Source organism: Narcine bancroftii, chromosome 1 (genome assembly GCF_036971445.1).
Source record: "Narcine bancroftii isolate sNarBan1 chromosome 1, sNarBan1.hap1, whole genome shotgun sequence".
Lineage (NCBI taxonomy): Eukaryota > Metazoa > Chordata > Chondrichthyes > Torpediniformes > Narcinidae > Narcine > Narcine bancroftii.
Genome location: NC_091469.1, coordinates 398,484,203 through 398,505,695, shown reverse-complemented (window position 1 = coordinate 398,505,695; position 21,493 = coordinate 398,484,203). Strand labels below are relative to the sequence as shown.

Genomic DNA, 21,493 nt, shown 5'->3' with positions numbered 1-21,493 from the left:
CAAATCTGCACCTTATCAGTCAAGTTATTTCAACAGCAAACTGTTTGATAAGCCATCAGGAACACCCAGGCTACGCACCAAACTGACCAGAAATGAACTCATTTTAAATGCAGACTCTATTGACACATAAATCATAGGCTGATTTGACATCATCCTGGTAACCAGATTGTCAATTGCTTTATTTAAGGAAAGAGGAAGTGAGGATCCAAGATGTGTTGAAATGGAAAAGATTTTAACAGAATTCATCTCCTGAATCCTGCTGGTAAACACAGGCAGTCTCATGGCAAATTGCTCACATTATCACTACAAATGAAAAATGTTTGGAGTTGACCAGGTCCAAGATGCTTTTGGCCAGCAAGTCCAGCCTTCCGGGTCCTGGTCAGTGGTTGGTAGCAAGGAACCTTAGTAGTTAGTGCAGGCGACTGTTTCCACTCATCAAGATCTGGTTCTTCTTTCTCAGCAGAAAATTTCTCTATCAACAGGCAATTTAAACCAGAGGATTTTCGTATTGTGACCCTGGCATCTGTGCAAATGTGTTTCTTCTCTACAGAATCCTTTGCAAAAGAATCTTGATGGACTGATTCCTCTTCTGTTCCTTACACTTTGGCAGCTAAGAACAAGCATCCTTAATATCTACTCTGAGCTCCCAAATGAGACGAGTGAAATTAGGCATTTGAGAACAATAACAGAGCTCACTACAAAGCCTGATGCTGCAATTATTACATTACATACCTTAAAGAGATCGCTTGGCTCTTGACCCTCATCAACGACAATAAGTTGTGCTCTGCCGTTTCTTTCATTGTCCCGAATGCCCGCAGCAACCTGAGCAGCCTTCAGATGCTCAAACTTATTGCTCTTTGAGCCGCACCACTGATAGATGACCTGTGGAGCATCAGGTAAAAATATTAGATTCAAAGGTTTCCATTATTACCACCTCAGTATTTTGAACTGCTTATTTACACAGCCAGATGAATGATGATGGATATATAAATTCAAATTGTAGAAATAAAGGATATTAATTCAACATACAAGTTAACTAAATAAACACATAACTGAAAAATAAATTAGAAAATAACAGTGACCATATTGCAATAAAATCCTGCCTGACTTTTGATGTCTTTTGTAAATGGAATTGATTGTTGCCTCTCTCTGGTATGATTTAGGAAGTCTTTAAGTTTGAGGCCAAGAATGACATGTAATCCCCACGTATCACAAGTGAAGAAATTAAAAAGGTATTTATTTCTGCTGCACCCAGCAGGTGCATTGGTGGCTCTGCCACATATGTGATTACTAATTTTATTCATGGATATATTCAACATAGTTTGTCAGTGTGGACCACACTTGAGTGAAGACATCACCGAAGAGCCTGATGCAGTGATATGATCCAAAATGTTGACTCTCCCTCTCAAACAGCATGCCACTGTCACCCAGCCACGTGGTCGGAAGAATCCCTTGCCCTGGCATCCTCAAGGAGAGCAGCATCCCGGGCAGCAGAGGGGACATCGGGCTCCCAGGCAGGAGTGGGGACCTTGGACTCCCGGCAGGAGCAAGGCATTGGTGGGGAATGTCAGTGTTTGGCGGTGACCAGCAATTTTTTTGGTGTGAATTAAACATTATTTTAATGCTTCAAAAGCCTTCCCTTGTTGTTTGTTGTTGTTCAAACAATGTTACAAGTGATTTGCTGTTGCTACCAGTTCTCTTGAAAAACTTGTTTATCTGGATAATTGGAGTTGTAATTGTTTCTGCAAATTAAATTGTGTCAATTTACAGTGAAACAATAACACTTTAATCACCATTTACTGAAATATTCTTAGCCTCAATATGTACTCATTTATAGCTTTGCTTATATCAACAGTATAAATAGATAAGATATAGAAACTATAAGATAGGTTTATTCAACAAAAGGGAACTGAGTAAATCGCATCTAAACACCAGAATTTAATAGATTTCTTTCACTTTCCTCATAACAGGAAGTTGCATGTTCTTAAGTAAATATTTTATGATTTCTTCTTTTCATTAAATATAATCTTTTCTCCAGCAGGGAATAATTTCAACTTTGGGTGGCACCTTAATGCAACATCGAGGGAGGGCTACACTATCAGAGATTGTACGAACAATATGTAAAACTGAAGCCCCGTCTCAGTTGGTGTAGGATGTCCAACAAAATAATTTGATAACAGGCTTTTTCAAGAGTCAATAGATTTTTTTTTTACGATTAGCTTTAGCTATTTATAGAAAACACATAGCCATTACTTGGAAATCAGATGTAGATTTAAGAATGCAGAGATGGCATGCTGAATTACAATCTTTAATTCCACGAAAAAAAATCACTTATAATTTACATAATAAATATCATTTATTTTTGAAAATATGGAGCCCATATTTACAATCTGTTGGTTTGAAATTTTAACCTCTCATTAACTCATTCTGGTGGTAACTTTCAACTCCACAGTTATTGGATTGAAGCTATATTTGTATTTTTGACATTCTCCTTTTTTCTATCTTCCTCTTTTTTTTCCTTTTTTCTTCTTTATTTGGGGTTTCGGGCTAATGGGGGTGGGGAGGGAGAGAGGGATAAGGGATATATATACTACAGATGTCATGGTTTTTTTTTTCAATTTATTATTAATAATTGTAAGTATGGTTTTAAAACCTTACAACTATTTTTTTTTAAAAGAGTCCTGGTTAACAGTTTTCCTTAGGATCTCTTTCACTAAAATAAAACCTGGCCATTCATTCTATTAGTGCTAGCATGAATATACTGCATCATGGAATCAGTGAGGATTGGTGATACCTACTCCATGATAACCCTTAACATCAGGGTCCTGTAAGGCTGCATATCTAGCCCTTTAGTATATTCATGTGTGACTGAGTACTGCTCTAACTTAATTTACAAGTAGGCAGCAGGTGACATTGTACATAGAACATTATAACACAGTACAGAGACTTCAACCCATGATGTGGTGGTGATCTATGTAAACCTACTCCACAACAATCTAACCCTTCCCTGACTCACACCCATAACCCCCTGGTTTTTTTTACAGGATTGTAAACTGAATCTCAAACAACAATGAGAGAGAGTATAGGTAGGAGATAGGGAGCTCAGTGGCATGGAAAACTATCCTTCAATGTCAACAGAGTGAAGGAGCTGGTCATTGATGTCAGGAAGCAGGGTGGAAAAAGTGACCCCTGTCTGAGGTAGAAGTGGTTGAAGAAAAACACGAAAGTCTCCAACTATGATTGACGTAAAAACACAAAGCTGGAGAAACAAGCAGGTTAAACAGTGTACTTCATAGAACAAAGATAAAAATACATAACCAACGTTTAGGGCCTGAGCCCTCCATCAAGATATGACCAAGGAAATGGTTGAAGCTTTGTTACTAGCTGTAAATATCTGTCTTAGTTAAATCTTTTGACCCAAAACAACAAAAATGTGCAAAAATCGCCAGTACCTCAGAAGACAAGGGAAATATGCCATATCCACTGTGTCTCCTACCGAGGTTTTATAGACGCACAGTTTTCTGTTTGGATTCATCATAGATTAGAAGCAGAGAACCATATAACATTATAGTTCAGAAACAGGCCTTTTGGCCCTTCTAGTCTGTGCTGAACTATTATTCTGCCTAGTCCTAGTGACGTGCATTGTTCAGAAACTCCTCATAGTCCACAGCACCTAACTGCTTTGACTATCTGATCTCAGAAGCTAAGCAGGCTCAGGCCTGGCCAGTACTTGGAAGGGAGACTGCCTGGGAACACCAAGTGCTGTGGGTTTCTGTGAGGGGGGCTGGACCAAGTGGTGACTCTCTGTCTGCCTTAGGGTCGTCAGAAGTGAAAGAATTTCATGTATATTACATTCTAAATGTAGCATTACGTGACAATAATGGAACCTTTAACCTTTACCTTTATCCAGGGGCGTAGCGGGTTCTAACATTAGGGGGAGTGAGCAAATGAAAAAGGTGCCACAGCACATGCCAGATGGTGAGTAAGTGGTTGAATGGTGAGCACTTCTGATTATTTTGGCAGCGTTGGAGTGGGGGATGGTGACAGCAGCATTGGAACGTGGTGGCAAGGCGAGATTTCCCACCGTTAAAATTGTTTCTGCCTGCTCCTGCAGTCAGTTCTCACACTCACATTTAGTGGCTCCTGGCCAGGTGGAGAGAGTTAACCATGAGAGAGAGATCATGAACCCCTCCCCAGGTTGAAATTCACTTCTCCAGTGATATGTTCCCACACTAGCAACTCAAAATTTGGGACCTCTTTTCATTCCCCAATTTTCAGTGGAGTTTAATTTTGACAGATCGCTCATGTCAAATATAATCCAGGAGCCAGACTGAATTGATATTTGATACATGGTTCAAAGCAACCTCATGCTGTCTTGAAAGGAAGGGATGAGTGAGGCCACACCTTGCTCATATCTTGATGAAGGGCTCAAGCCCGAAACAATGGTTATGTATCTTTATATTTGTTATATAGAGTACACTGTTAGACCTGTTGAGTTTCTCCATCATTTTTACATCAATCACTGTCTGCAGCCATTGATGTTTCATACCAGCCCTGACCACCATATCCCATCCACCCTTCTGATCGATGTGCAGAACTGGGATGCAACTCTAACAGCTAGGGGAGACAGCAGAGGTGCAGATGTTGGGATCTACAGCAGACAGCAAACTGCTGCAAGTGAGGTGGAGAGGGCTTCCTCGAGCATCTGTGAAAGGAGAGCTTTGGGTCATGACTCACCACTGATTTCGGGCTCAATCCCCTCTCACATTCCCCTCCTCTCTCCTGCTGCCAGAGCCAGAATGGATGCACAAGTCACAAATGTTATATGTTAATCCCCTTACCCCAGAGTTGGGCTGCGTTTCCATATCGCATCTATATTTCCCCTCCCCTTCTCCCAGCCAACACATGCACAGGGTTTTAATCAGTGGACGTAGGGTTAGTCGCTCAGAGAGCTGTCCTGCCATTGGATGTGGGCAGGCAGCGCTCTCCATGAGGACCATACGCAGCTTCGTCGCTGCTGCGGCTCTGCTCTCCAGCCCTAGTGTGTGGGGCATTGGCACCCCCCATCCCCCCAACCTGCCCAGCAGCTGCCTGCACAGCCCGGCCATCTTATGGCGTCTGCTCAGTTCCACTGAGTCCGGCCGCAGGTGCCTGCCATGGGGCTCCATCCCCAGTTTCTTTGATAGTTTCCCGATCAAAGGTCTGGGAGATCACATCTTCTGCCACAACACCGGTCGGCAGCTGAAGCCCTGGTGCTTTGTCAGGAACTGCCGAGAAGGATCAACTGGGCTTATTGCAGCCAGTGTTGTAGCTAGGATGGGTGCAGGGGGAGCACATTTTTCAGCAGCATTGGAGCAGGGCGGGGAGGGGATAGTAGCAGCATCAGTGCAGGGAGGGGGGTAGGCTCCCCCTGCATCCCTCCTAGCTATGCCACTGCATATGCCTTTATGCCCCTCCCATCCATAAACTGTACCTGTCCAAATTTTTCTCAAATGTTAAAACTGAGCCTGCTTTCACCATTTCAGCTTATTTCCCCACTCCACTACTCTCTGTGTGAGGTTCCTCCTTAAATCTTTCCCTATTCACCCTTAATTTATATCCTCTGGTTTGTATCTCTCCTAACCTCAGTGAAAAAAAGCCTACTTGCATTCTCTCTATGGCATGGGAACTGCTCTAATCAAGATTGAAGAGAATTATAAGAATCTCAGGCCACCATGCAAACCTGCCTCCCCTCCATTGTCTTCGACTAAACTTCACGCTGCATCGAGAAAGCAGCCAACATATGAAAGGACCCAGAGAGATGCAAATACTGCAGAAAATGGAATTTATGAACAAACAATGAAAGATTGGAAGAACTCAGTGGACCAAGGTCCTAACCCAGAACTAGATTGCCAAACATTTCTTTCTATGGATGCTGCCTGGCCCATTGGTTTCCTAGAGCCTCTCATAGTTTAAAAAGGGACACATCCAAGCCTGGTGATACTTCAATATCCCCCCCACCCCCCCATCAGGTAGAAGTTATAAGAGTTGAAAACATGCACCACTTGATTCAAGATTAACTTCTTTCCCACTGTTGTCAGAACATAAGCACATAAGAAATAGGAGCAGGTGGTCGGGGGAGGCGACCGAGCAGCCGAGGGACCGCGGTTGGGGGAGGCAGCCGGCTGGCCGAGGGACCAGTTGTTGGGGGAGACTACCAGGCGGCCGATGGACCGGCGGTCAGGGGATACTGCCGGGCTGCCGAGTGACCAGCGGTCAGGGGAGGTGGCTGGGGGAGACTGCCGGGCAGTTGGGAGAGGCGGCCAGGCAGCCGAGGGACAGTGGTTGGGGGAGATAGCTGAGGGACCTCAGTTGGGGGAGACTACCAGGCGGCCAAGGGACTAGCGGTCAGGGGAGACTGCCGGGCGGCTGATGGACCGGTGGTTGGGGGAGGTGGCCAAGGGACTGTGGTTGGGGGAGACAGCCAGCTGACTGGGAGGGGGTAGGGGCAGATACGGCAGCATAATTCAGGTGGGCTTTCTGAAATCTGGAAAAATCAAAAATTCGCAACACATTGTCCCACAAGGGTTCCGGATAAAGAATCGTGTACTTGTACATTCTTCCTTAAATAAGAACAGAAGTGCACACAGCACTCCAGATGTGGCCTCAACACTACTTTATACAGTTGCAGCATAACTTCCCTGTTCTTAAATTCAATTCCTTTAGCAATGAAGGCCAATATTCCATTTGCCTTCTTGATGGCCTGCTGCACCTGCAAACCAACCTTCTGTGATTCATGCACAAGGACTTTCAAGTCCTTTTGCATGTCAGACTTTTGAATGGACTGCTTGAATATAAAAGCCAATGTCCTGATTGTATAAATTTAGTTCATTACTTGCACTGTTTTAACTGATATTTCCTCTGTAACTGTGTTTTTGTTTCATTCTCTACACATCTGCTTTGTACTACCTGTTATACTCATGTATGGGTTGATATTGCTGGATAGCACACAGACAATGTTTTTCACTGTACCTCAGGGTACATGACAATAATATGAAGTAATTCAATCAAACAAGAATATTTCTACAGTGATGGCACATCTATAATAAACTGTAAGTGGTTTGGGAAATATTGCAAAAAGTTGTATGCATGAATACCATTCATTCTCCTTTATTCCCATTGGCTTATTCTTGCAAACAAAACTAAGATTCAAATTAATATTCTTGAATGAATGATTGTTTCCTTGTGAATAATGGCAAAAATTATGGAGTCCTACCACAGAGAAACAGACTCTTCAACCCACCAAAGCCATTCAATTCAAGCCATAATGTATACATCTACACTAAATGAATTTCCTAGCACTTGGTCCTTGGACTTCTACAGTAACTCCAATCCTCATCTACGTACTTTTTAAAGGTTGTAAGTGTCTCTGCCTGCACCATTCCCTCAGTAGTGCATTCCAGATTCTAAAGACACTGCGAAAAAAAATTCTTCATATTCCCTCAAAACCTGCTACCATTTACCTTAAACAAATTCTCTCTCATTTTAAACATGACTGCACATTGGAAAAGTTTAGCCATTGAATTAAAAACTCATTACACTGTACAACAACTTTTGTTCAAATGATTTGCTTCCTGAAAAAATTTGAGGATTATGATAATCAACTCAAAGATTGAATCAAAGATAATTTCAGATTTGTTGTATCACATTGGAAGATGGAGGAACATTAAATTAACTTTTATTGAATTTAGCATGTTTAATCGCATAATGATGCTGACACATTACTTTAGTTCAACTGATCTAAAAATGTTTTGCTGCTGATTTTTGCTTGTACTCAGCATCTGATGCCTCTCATGTCAGTGTTCAACAATAGTCAGCCAGTATTGATGGATTCCAGTTGCCCTGATACAACTTTTCCATGGTCACAATGTCCCGGTGAAACCTTTTACTAGTTACATCGCTGATTTTACCAAGATCAGCAGGGAAGACGTCCAATTACAAATGCAAAAAATTAATTTTCTATGGCATGCTTGACGCATGTTGTCAATCAGCTGTGTATAGTTTGGTGCTCTATAGATGCCAAGTGAGCTACTTTTATAACATGTCTGCATCCATCCTGACATCAGGGCTAGGCCTAAGAGAACATTGCCTAGCACCTGCACTGAATGCATGCATGGACTGACCAAAACAGCTTGCTTTGTGGGCAATATATTAGTAGACTTAAAATATGACAGGAAATCACAAAAATAAGTTTTATCTAAAAATTGGTACATGGTAGGAAACTTTAAGGTGATTCTCGTAATCAGCAGCCTGAAATCATAAAATACACCCAGAAGTGTTCAGGAAGCAAAATCTTTGCTGTCCAGTGTTATCTACCCTCTCAATGAAAATAAACCCAGCCTATCCAATTTGTTTCTCCATAATTGAAATATCTTTTCCAAGTGGAAATCTCTGCTGCCTCTCAAATGCAATCACATCCTTGATGAGCAGAACTCCACACTAAATACTAGCTGTCACCAAACTAGCTGTGCTTGAGATTTCTGTTCCATAGCCTTCCTGAACTTCATAGTTCATGCCATGATTTATGAAGTTCGTCAAGATGTAATGTTGCCTCCGAGCTGCCAAGATCAGAGACATCTCTGACAGTGTCCATTGCATTCCTGAGAAGGATGGTGAGCAGGCAGATGTCATGGTACATGCTGATAGATAGAAAAGTGATGAGGTCCTGAAGAATGAATATAAAGAGTTAGGAAGGAAGCTGAAAAGCAGGACCTCAAGGGTGGTAATCTCTCAGTTGCTGCCTGTGCCACATGTCAGTGAAAGCAAGTGATTGTAGAGGAATGCATGACTGAAGAGTTAATGCAGGGAGCAGGGGGTTCAGATTCAAGTTCAAGTTCAAGTTTATTTGTCATCCAATTATACCAATACAACCCAATGAAACAGCATTCTCCGCTCCATGGTGCAGAACAGTGCAAATCACAATCATAACTCACATCTTCTTCTTGGCTTGGCTTCGCGGACAAAGATTTATGGAGGGGGTAAAAGTCCACGTCAGCTGCAAGCTCGTTTGTGGCTGACAAGTCCGATGCGGGACAGGCAGACACGGTTGCAGCGGCTGCAGGGGAAAATTGGTTGGTTGGGGTTGGGTGTTGGGTAACTCACATACAGACAAATGATATATGTACATATATTAAAATAAATATTCTAACAAATAGTAGAGTCACAGAGAGTTGCTTTAGCAGTCATTCAGCAATCTCACTCCGCATGGGAAGATGCTGTTTCTTAACCTGGTGGTTCTGGCCCTGATACTTCTGTATCTTTTTCCCAATGAGAGTAGCTGGAAGATAATGTATGCAGGGTAGTAGGGGTCCTCTTTGATTTTTGTGAACCCTTTATAATCAACAAACCCTGTAAATCCCAACAATGTAGGGGAGGGCTACCTAGCGATCCACTCTGCTGCTTTTATGGTCCTGTAGATTGACCTCTGATCCAATGCTCTATTGTAATAATACCACACTCTGATGCAGCCAGACTGGACGCTCTTGATAGAGCTCCTATAGAAAGTTGAGAGAATGACAGCCTATCTCAGCCTTCTAAGGAAGTGAAGTCACTGTTCCTCTTTTCTGACAAGTGAGGAGATGTTGTGTCCAGGATAGGACAATTCTTCAGTGAACTTTGAGGAATTTGATACACTCCACTTTCTCCTCTACCAAGCAATTAATGTGTCATGGAGGGTGGCCGTCGCTGGTTCTCCTGAAGTCCACAATCAACATCTTTGCCTTATCCACATTGAGACTCAGCGTTGAGACTCAGGATGCTGCTCTTGCACTATTTCTCAAGTGTTTTCACCTCTTCAATGTATTTTGATGCATCATTGTTGGTGATGAGGCCAATTACTGCTGTGTCATCCACAAACAAAGACCCTATTTGAGCTGGATCTAGAGTTGCAGTCATGGGCCAGTAGCCTGAACAGGAGCAAACTAAATACACAGCCCTGTTGTATACCAGTGCTCAGCCTGATGGTGCTCAACGTTCTGGTGCCAACCTGGACAGACTTTGGTTTTTTTCCATTTGGAAGTCAAAAGTCCAGTTACAAAGAGGGATGTTGAGTCCCAGTGAGGACAGCTTCTCCACCAGCATCTGGGGTAGCATTAAATGCTAAGTTGAAACCAATGAACAGCAGCCTGGTGAATTAGACATTGTTCTCCTGGTGGGTCCAATTGGTGGATCACTGTGATGTCCTCTGGGGAAGGTATGATATGTACAAAAGAAATGGGTTACACCTGAACTCAAGTGGGCAGGTTTGTGAGAGATATTGGAACCTGAATGTTAGGTCAGATGATCGAGCAGTTGAAGGAAATATAGATGAAATGCCTAGTGACACTGAGGAAGGGTGCAGGGGATAGGACATGAATGCAATCAGTTGGATGGGTCAAAATACATTGACTTCCATGCAAGAAGTATTAATAATAAGAAGAATGAACTTAGAACATAGATCAGAACATTGAATTACATTGTGCCATTACAGAGACTTGGCAGATGTAAGGATTGGATTGGTGGATTCATGTTCTGGGTTTAGATGTTCCAAAGGGTTTATAGAAGGGGATAAAAGTGGAGGGGGTAGAATTCCTAATAAAGGATAGTATAACAATTGCAGTAGGGGAGGACATTGTGAAGGATTAATCTACTGTGTCAGTGTGGGTGGAAGTAAGAAATATGAAGGGAGTTATCTTCTTTTACAGTGTTTCTCAACCTTTTTTTTCCACTCACATCCAACCTTAAGTAATCCCTTACTAATCAGAGAGAACCTATGCCATTAGATACCAAAGGTGCTCTGTGGCTTGTAAGGTATTACACAAGGTGGTATGTTTGTGGAAAGAAAAAAGTTGAGAACCACTGCTCTATTAAGAGTATTCTATAGGCTTCCAAATAGTTACCGAGGAGCAGATATTTTTGAATGGTGCAACAACAGAGTTGTCATTGATGACTTCAACTTCTCAAATATTAACTGGCATCCCTTAGAGCAAGAGGAATTTGCTCAGTATGTCCAGGAAGGATTTTTGACCATGTATATGGACAGGCAGACCAGAGGAGAGACCATACTTGATCTAGTACTGAGAAATCAGCTTAGGCAGGTGATTGACTCTACATTGGGATAATATTTTGGAAATAGTGACCACAACTCCCTGGCCTTTAGCACAGCCATTGAAAACAACACTATACAAAAAAGGAAAATGTTTAATTGGGGAAAAGCTAACTATAATGGGATTAGGTGGGAACTCAGAAGAGTAAATTGGGAACAGAAGTTCTCGAGAAAAGCACAGCAGGATTTGGTGGAGGTTGTTTAGGGTGAGTATTTTGGGTAGATTTGTCCCACTGAGATAAGGAATATATTGTAGGGTAACGTAACCCATGGTTGAAAACAGAGGTGGGTCAGCTGGTGAAGAGGAAGAAATAAGCATATACAAGATTTAAGAAGAAAAAATCAGGATGGGCTCATGAAAATTACATGGTAGCTATAGATGAGAACCAGAAGAAGGCATGAGAAGACCTTGGAAAGTAGGAATAACAAAAACCTTAAGGTGTTCCACACATATGTGAAGAACAGAAGAATGACTAGAGTGATAGTAGGTTTAAGGATTAAAGTGGAAATGTGCCAAAAGGCAGAGGAAGTTGAGGAGGTCATATGAATACATTGCTTCAGTGTTCACTCGGGAGAGGGACCTTGGTGAATGTGAGAACAGTGCTGGAGAATTTCAAAGTTAAGAAAGAAATGCTGGATCTTCTTCAAAACATTCAATATTTAAGTCTCCTGGACCTGGCACAATATATCCCAGGTTACTTCATGAAGTGAGGGAAGATATTGTTGGGGCATTAGCAATGAACTTTGCATTCTTCCTGGCCAAATAACCATATAAACAATTAAGCCACAGGAACAGGCCAATTTGGCCCTTCTTGTCTATGCTGTACACCTTCTCCCAAAATAAGGTAATAGGGAAAATTCTGGGAATTATAAACCAATGAGATTAATATCAATGCTTTGCAAATTATTAGAGAGGATTTTTAGGGACTGGATTTATGAGCATTTAGAGAAGCATAGGCTTCTCAGGGATAGTCAGCATGGCCTAATTAAGTTCAAAAGAATTCGATGAAGGGAGGTAGTGGTATCATCAGTGAATTTGTAAATGGTGTCGTTATCATAATGAGCCAAGTAGAGCAGTGGACTAAGAACATAGCCCTGTGGTGCTTGGGTACTGATGGAGATTGTGGAGGAGATGTTCTTAGCAATCTTCACTGATTATGGTTTGGAGGTGAGGAAATCAAAGATCCAATTACACACTGGGGTTATTTACCAATAGATTTCTGCAAAGATCCATTTGAGGATCCCTGCTCTTTGTGATTCTTATATATGACTTGGACTAAGAAGTAGAAGTAATTTTGCAGATGACATGAAAGTTGGAGGTATTGTGGATAGTGCAGAAGGTTGTTGAATTTCATAGCATGGATATGGACAGGATGCAGAGTTGGGCAAAGAAGTGGGCAATGGAGTTCGAAAGTGGTGCATTCTGGAAGGCAAATTTGAAGGTAGAGTACATGGTTAATGGCAGAATCCTCAACAGTGTGGAGGAACAGAAAGATCTTGGGTTCCAAGTCCATAGATCCCTCAAGATTGCTGCACAAGTTGATTGGGTGGTTAAGAAGGTGTATGTTGTGCTAGCCTTCATTGGTTGGGGGGAATGTGTTGAAGAGCCGCGCGGTAATATTGACGCTCCATAAAATTACTTAAACCTCACTTGGACTAATATAACCAAGCTTGGGCTTTTCTCTTTGGAATGAATGAAGGATGAGAGGTGACTTATTATAGGTATATAAGATTATGATAGGCACAGATAGGATTGCCAGCCTGAATCTTTTTCCTGGAGGAACAATAGCAAATATCAGAATGCATCTGTTAAAGTGTATCGGAGACAGCAGAGGTATGTTTTTACTGAGAGAATAGTGGGTGACTAGAATGTATTAAAGGGAAATTAAACACAAAAACCAATAAAGAGAAAACAGTGTCTTTAATATAAAGATACATAAATGATGTTTCTGGTTTGAGCCCTTCAACATGGTATGGATAAATGTCAACAGGTGCCTGAATAAACAGGTAAGGGGGTGAAGGCTTAGGGGGAGGAGAATGATTTCAAAGGCAGGAAGTAATAGGTGGAGAAGGGAGGGAGGGCACAGCAGCAAACAGGAGGAGGAGGGGTGGCCAGCTGATTAGAGAGGGAATGGGGTGGAGAGCTGATGGAAAGAAGACAGGGGGAAGGGAAGGGAGGGGGAAAGGAGAGCAGGTTAGCAGAAACTGGAAAAGTCAATGTTAATGCCATCTGGCTGGAGAGGGCCCAGATGGAAAATCAGATGAGTTTCCTCCAATTTACAGGTGGTCTTGGTGGGACAGTACACGAGGCCATGGACAGACATGTGAGTATGGGAGTGGGACGCAGAACTGAAATGGTTGGCCACAGGGAGGTTCCTGTCACTGGTGCGGACAGAGTGAAGGTGCTCAGCGAAATGATCTCCCAGTCTGTGCTCAGTATCTCCGATATACAGAAGGCCAAGAAAGCATTACCGGGGATAGTGGAGGATGGTGCAATAGAGAAAATTAAAATACTCTCATATAAGCACATAGATGTATGAAAATTAGAGGGCTATGGGAGTGAGAGAGGGAAAAATTAGATTGTTGTGGAGTAGCTTTATACAGGTCGGCACAACATCATCACCAAGTGACTTCACTATTGCTCGAATGTCCTATGTTCTATAATCTTATTTGTCTTCTTTACCACTTGATCCACTTGTGTTGCCACCTCCAGGAACATTTGGGCTGTCTGTCTGTTCATCAATACTTTCTGAGACATCTATAAATTGTGTGTGGCCTAACCTGCCTTTATTCTCAAGCTGAGGGGCATGGTCAAAACCCTCTCAGCACTGATTGATGTGTCTGTGATCTGTTTTCCCTGATAGGCCAGTTAAGCTCTTTTGATTGTGGCCAATTGGAGGGCAGCGCTGTCAGCCTCGTGCAGCCTGCTGGATCGTTGCGTTCGTCCTTCATTTTGTGAGGCCCCGTGTGGGAGCTGTGAAGGGCCACCACACACCGATAAAGAGAAAAAGGGATTCAGCTAGAAGGCACAGGGAAGGCCAGGCGGTCAGGTATGATTTTATTTTCCTTATTTCACAGAGAAAGCAGTGGAAATGACAGCCAGGACAGGGACATGTTCCTCTTGCAGATTGTAGATAATCTGGGAAGCCACCAGTGTCCCTGACAACTTCATCTATGAGAAGTGCATCCAGCTGCAGCTCTTTAAAGATTGAGTTCGAGGACTGGAGCAGGAAGTGGATGAACTCTGGGTCATTTGGAAGGATGAGGAGGTGATAGACAGAAGTTAAAGCGAGGCAGTCACACCACGGAGACAGGAGGGAGATAGCTGCGTGACAGTCAGGAGAAGGGAAGAGTACAGACAGTCAATGCAAGGTACTCTTGTGGTCGTTCAACTCAATAACGTGTTTACCATTTGGATTCTCTTGAGGGAATGACCTACCAGGGACAAGCCATGTGGTCAAGTCTCTGGCACTACCTCTGGCCCCATTGGCTCAAAAGGGAAGGGAGGAGAAGATGTGAGCTGTAGTGATAGGGGATTCAACAAGATTTTCTGTGGATGAGATCATGAATCCTGATGGTATGTTGCCTTCTAGATGCCAGAGTCTGGGATATCTTGGATCTTGGATATCATGGCATTCTCAAGAGGGAGAGTGTGAAGCCAGATGTTGTGGTCCCTATAAGGATGAATGACATGGATAGGGAAGGCAATGAAGTCCTGCAAAGTGAGCTTAGGAAATGTGAATTTAAAAGACAAGACCTCCAGAGTTGTGATCTCACTTGCTAGTGAGTTTAGAAATAGGAAGATAATGCAACTTAATATGTGACCAAAGAGAGGGTGGCTTCAGATTTCTGGATCATTGGACTCTCTTCCATGGAAAGGAGGATCTATACTGGCAGAATGTTTTGGATCTTAACCAGAGGGGGACTAATATTCTTGTGGGAAAGTTTTCTGGTGCTGCTCCAGAGGGTTTAAACTAGATTTGCATGTATAGATGAATCCTGTCCCTCAAACTGATTTTATCCAACATTTTCCCAACCTTAGATGTTAGATTAACTCGTCTATATTATCTGGTGCATCTCTGCTGTCTCTCTTAATTAAAGGTACCATGTATGCCATCTTCCAGTCTTCTGGCACCTCACATGTGGTAAGAACACATTTAAACATTTTCATCGGAGTTCAGCTTCCAATATCACCCTGAGATGGACAGACATGTGTATTTCACTTTTAAGCACATTAAGATAACTGATGGTTTCTCCAGCACAAATAGATTAAAATACATCACAATTCTTAAGATATTTATTTACTGAGCTCAGCTGAGCCAATTTAAGAAGCAGATAATTGGAAGCCTCATAATTTCATTCAGCAGAGAAGAAACAAGAGGAAGGGTGAACACTTTCGACAATTCTCACATTCTTGGAAACAGTTGATGAGTTTGATTAGTCTTTGTTATCTATTCTTCCTAGCTCGACACATCTCATGCACTATAATATTAAAACATTATAATCTCATAAGTATTCACCACTCACTCCAGTTCAACCATCTGTTGTCCTCTGCCCCACATGAGTTAAATTTTCCACCTACTTATTAGTTCCCTTTTCTCATTGTCTGCTGGAAATTTAACAGAAATCCATGGAAACCTTTCTCTAAATGTGTCATGTATCATCCACCAAAGTAATGACAAATAATCAGGAGGATTCTTGCAACATCTTTGGGTACAAATTGCCAAAAAATTCTTCCAACACCACTAACCATAGCAACCACATTCTGCATCATCAAAGCACTGCACTCTCATGCAAGCCTAACTATCAGACAAACATCTTTTAAAACCAAATCATCTTAAGTGTTAAATATTTGTTAAACATGTCAAACACCACGAGGCCATTCCCTCTTCACCCTGTTACCACCAGGAAAAAGGTTCAGGTGTGTCCAGACAGGTGCAACTGTAATGCTTGTGTACCCTGAAGTTTCACCCATTTTTGGTCCATTAAATGAATGCCACCTGTGACATGAAATACCCATAAAGAATCGAGAAATGTCATGAACCAATAAATTGTCATGGTGGTTTCCTTCCTGGAATATGTGATCCCCCTTTACCTGCACAGTTCTCAAGAGCAACTCTGTGGAATGAATACGGCTGCTTTGTCAGCTTCACACCGACAATTGGAGGTAGCACACCTCCAAACTTTGGCCTTGGCAAACCACATTACAGCACCACAAGAGTGAAGGAGAGTATGCAGTGCATGGGGAATATGGCACTGGGAGCTCTAACACCATGGCCTAGTTGTTTCTATGCTGCAATTTGCCATCAATATTGCTACAGTGAGGTACCAGTCCATCAAAGATCACACTGCCCTCTGTCAAGGTGCTTTAACATTGATGGTTGCGAAAAAAGTTTCCAGCTATAGCTGTGTGCAAAACATAAATGCTTGTGAGAGGACTTGCTCTTTGTTTAACTATGAATTATAATAGTTAAACTCAGGTCAGTAGGAGAAAAAAAATGGATATTTTGGCTGGGACTCCTTTGTTATAGAGTCAGGATAATGTGAACTATTTTGTTACCGCGTAAGAATACACCCTTCTCACTGTAGTAACTGTAGTACACTGTATTTTGGATATGTTTTTGTTATGTTCTCTGGGAACATCTGGCAGTAGCGTCTGAGTGGAAGGATGTTGCTTTGTGATCCAGTATCCTGCTTCTCCATTAGGTTAAATATCATAGGCTTGTTCAGGATTGTCCTCTGTATTTGGATCCATGTGTGCAACTCGCTTCCTTCTTTCATCTCTCCCGACATCTCGTGAAGGTGTCTGGATTCCATGTCCAGTATCTGGGTGTCGGAGTCCTCATTGTTATTTCCTTTTTTGTGCTTGATCTTCTTCTTGTCTTTCCTCCCAGTCCATCACTGGGTGAACTGCTGTTTCCAATATTTAGTCAAGAAAGATGCCTGGAGCGTAGTGATGTGCTTGTCGTTGAATTTGTTCTCACAATACCTCAGCACCAGGGAATTCTTCCCCACGCAACCTTCCCCGACCAAGAAAACGTTAAGCAAATAGCTTTTTCTGCCTCCAGCGCACCCACTCGCCATTATCAGGAGGAAAATGAGGCCGAACAAGCCCTCAAATACAATCACATGAGACTGGGGTCGGGTGTGGCAATAGGGGGGATGGGGGAGGGAAAAAAGCAAACCAAGTCGCTTCTTCAACCAGTTGAGCTCCTTTTCTACAGTGAGAAGTGTGTATTCTTACATGGTTACAAAATAGTTCACATTATCCTGATTATATAACACCCTTTATCAACACATGAAAACTTTGTTTGCAAGCAGTCAGCATGCCCAGTTAAGCTTCCACTCCAGCAGACCCTAGCTGTAATTTGTACCACCAGACCATCCACAAATTCATGGAGAAACTTGTTAAACCCTCTTTGTTAGCAGTTTCAAAACCTGCTCCTAACACCACTTTGATGACTGAGGGAACTCCATCACTCCAGAAGTCTCACATTAACCTAACCTGAAAATAATCACATTCCCTTCACTGTTGTCTGGTGAAATCCTAGAATTCCTTCAACTGCAGCACAGTGGAAATGAATTCAACAACTGACTGCAAGGAGATGGTTCAAAACCAAGTTCAGTGATTCTCAAGGGAGCCAGGAATTGGCAAGGAACATCCAGCGATGTCACATAGTGAGAATAAATAAACAATATTTACCCAGTGAAAAACCTTACATTTTCCCAAGTGAAACCAGAGAAATAAAATCCTAAAATGAGGTAAAGTTATCCTGAAGCCATGATCAGATGCAAGACTGTTTTCATGAAATAGTCAGACTTACCAGGACAGTATATGTTTACCAGTTAATTTGTTTACAAAGGAGTGAATGTTGCAAACTGAATTTTGATTGAGCTATGTGCCAGTCATTTTTAATGATTTCCTGAAGTTAGATTTTTATTACTTGCAGGACAATAATCATGATTTTTTAATTTGGTTGTAGTGCCATCGATTGGACCCGACAGACCAGAAGTCAAGATTAACAGGCATTAAATCTCTATAAACTTACAGTCATATTTTACATGCTGTTGACCCAATTCCAAGGCAGTATTGAGGGAGGGGATTGGTTGATACCACCTTTATTAGGAATCCGAGAGGGGGAGGAGTTACAGTATCAGGGGCAGGCAAACCAGTACAACGCGTGATTTACATTCAGCTTTACTTTGAAACAAAGTCCGGTGGGGTGAAGTGCCAGAATCTATTCAGAGTCTATTTACAGGTTCAGCCTATCCAGTGGTTTTGTCCATCGAACTGACTGTCTCAGTGCCAGCTGTGGTGTTGCTGTAGGCTTCTGGGCAGTGCTCTGTGCGATGGGGTGCAATTTGGTTGGCTGAACAGAATCAATTGGGGCTGGCTTGGGTGGGGGGGGGGGGGGTTGGGTTGGGATGGTGCAGCTGATGGCGATGGTGGGGTGGGATCCTAGACCATGTTTCTGCTAGTTGTGGGAAAGGAGGAGGGGGTGCTGGTCAATAGACTGTGGTCAGTTCAGTGAGTGCCACAGTGGCAGGGCCCCTGCATATACCAGGTCCCGGACAGAGATAGTGTCTCTATACATCGTTGTATTGCACATAGGCGTACTGGGGGTTCCCATGGAGGATGTGGGCCTTCTCAACCAAGGGGTCTGCTTTGTGGGCTCTGGTGTGTATCTGGAGTAGCACAGGTCTTGGGGTTGTCAGCCAGACTGGTAGCATTGTTCCCGACACCAACCTCCTGTGGAAGCAGAATAATTTTTCATACGGGGTCACATTTGTCACTGTACAGAGGAGGGACCTGGTGACGTGGAGCATCTCTGGTAGGACCACTTGTAACTGGGAGATAGACAGCCCTTTTGACTTGAGGCCCAGGAAGACAGCTCTCCAAATGGTGCTATTCTCCCTTTCCACCTGGCCATTCCCTTGGGGTTATAACTGGTGGTCCTACTCGTGGCTATGTCTTTGGCCAGCAGGTAATGCAGAACTCCTTGCTCATAAATTAGTAGCTCTGATCACTGTGAATGTAACTCAATTATCCAAAGAGTGTGAATGGGTTACACAGGGACTTATTATCAGTGGTTGTAGTCATATCTGATCTGATCGCCCTTGTCTGATTTGATCGGAACGGACACCAGCCACACATGCGCCCCTGATCATTTCCTCCTGGTAGAAGGTTGCCGTAACATCGGTCCAACTGCAATCTCTCCCCAGTTCCCACAAGGCTCAAATCTATTTGTCAATTCATAGATGGCTGCCCAGGAGGTATCTGGCATAGATTACATACTCTGGGGCCAGATACTGCTTCTGCAAGAGCCCCATAGCTGAGTAAGTTTCATAGTCTCCAATCATCTGGAAGACATGATGACCAACCTGTGTAAATAGCAAGTCAGGTATCTTATCGACCTCTTCCCGAATGTTGTGTCACCTCATAAAGGTGTTTAGGCACTGTAGCCACTGATCAAATTTAATGGAGGCTTCTAGATCCTTAGAATCAGTGTCCAGCTTCTCCACTCGAACAGCTTGTCCATGGCACATAGTTATAGTGATTAAATTGTCACGCCATCAATTAGACCCAACAGACTATAAGTCAAGATTAACAGGCTTTAATTACTATAAACTTACAGTCATATCTTACATGCTGTTGGCCCGATTCCAAGGCAGTACTGTAGGAGGGGATTGGGCGGTACCACTTTCATTAGGAATACTGGAGAGGGAGGAGTTACAGTATAGGGGCGGGCCAACCAGAACAATGACTGCCATACAGTGTTCCACCACAATGGTTTTACCAAATGATTCAGATGAAAATCAAGCTGACCAGAGCATTAAACTAGATAAACTGTTCCTGCATAAATATGTAGCATGAGTGCTATTAAAAAAAGCACCTTTGCAGTCCTGGTGTGCAGATTACAAGAACTTTACCCAAAAGCTGCAGGTATTTATTGTATGTAGAGCTTTTCTACAGTTGGTGATTCTTTACTTCCTGCTAGAGCAGCAATTAAAACATGCATAAAATGTCTCTTACAGTGGGGTAAACCACAGTCCCATTGCCTGTTGGCTCTCCATAAAAAACTAATTTGTTTTCAAAGGATGTTGTTTGTTCCTGCTAAAATAAAATAAGCTTTTTCTTAACAAAACATCAGCTAGTTCAAACATTCCCTATTAAGAGGTAACCTTGCCCAACAAACCAGTCATCCTTTAAATATCCTAACCTAATCAAATTAAATGTGTAACATCTGACTATTTGCTGTCAAAAATGCAATATTTTCACCTCATTTTATTTTTCTAGTACTAAGATAGGAAAATTTCAGTTTTGTGCTTTGTGTTCCTTTTCTTTATTCTCATCATGTGACATTGCTGGAAAGGCTCCAGACAAAGGAGAGTAAAAATCCAGGCTGATGTTTTACTGCAGGCCTGAGGGAATTGTTCACTGCTAATCATTCAACATTCAGAGGAGTTGTTAAACTAACCAGTCATAGTTGATTGGTCAGCAGAGCATAATTGAGCTCATGGCCATGGGCCAAATTATTTCTCCCTAGTGCCCAGGGTAATATTAGGCCCATAACAATATTAGAAATATAAACAGTTTATCTGGTTATTATTAATCCAGATCTTACTGAACCGATGACCTACTGATATTCCTGCTTGCATTGTCCTTACACCAATACTTACTTACCCACATGTGGAGAGCCAATCTCACCACCCTGAAGCATACCACATAACATGGCGTGCCCTGAGCAGAGACAGGATCTTGAGCAATGCACTGAACAAGCATCAAAACCCCATCCAAAAATACTTCTGGAAGCTGTACAAGCCAGTCGAGGCCTGTCTCTAGCTTTGAAACCTTTAAAACCTGTGAAAGAATTTGTCAGTATGATAAGTCTCCTCCTCACTGACAACTAACACGGGCACGACTCAAGGATGCATGCTTAACCTATTGCTCTATTCAACCATGGCTGTGTGGCCAGGCACAATTTAAATCCTATCTACACATTTGTCAATGACACCACAGTTGTCAGCCGAATCACAAATGGCAATGAGGAAGCCTACAGGAGGAAGATAGATCAGCTGATTGAGTGGTGTCACACCAACAACCTTGCACTCAACGTTAGCGAAACCAAGGAGATGATTCTGGACTTCAGGAGGAAGTCTGGAGAACACGATTCAGTCCTCATTGAGGGCTCAGTAGTGGAGAGGGTCAAGAACTTCAAATTCTTGGATGTCAACATCTGAGGATCTGTCCTGGAGCCTCCATGTCTATGCAACCTTGAGGAAGACTTGCCAGTAGCTATACTTTGTGAGGTGTATAAGGTGATTCGGTATGTTCTACAGGTGTACTGTGGAGAGAATTCTGACTGGTTG

At 42.6% G+C, this 21,493-nt stretch overlaps 1 protein-coding gene across 1 annotated transcript in view; it reads right to left on the bottom strand.

Annotated features, from left to right (window-relative positions):
- The window catches only part of LOC138751457 (scinderin-like), a 138,012-nt gene that overhangs the window by 80,362 nt on the left and 36,157 nt on the right, over positions 1 to 21,493 (bottom strand). The window contains exon 4 of the mRNA XM_069913742.1: positions 733 to 882. Coding sequence (XP_069769843.1) covers positions 733 to 882 — 150 coding nt within the window. The remainder of the gene's footprint in view (positions 1 to 732; positions 883 to 21,493) is intronic.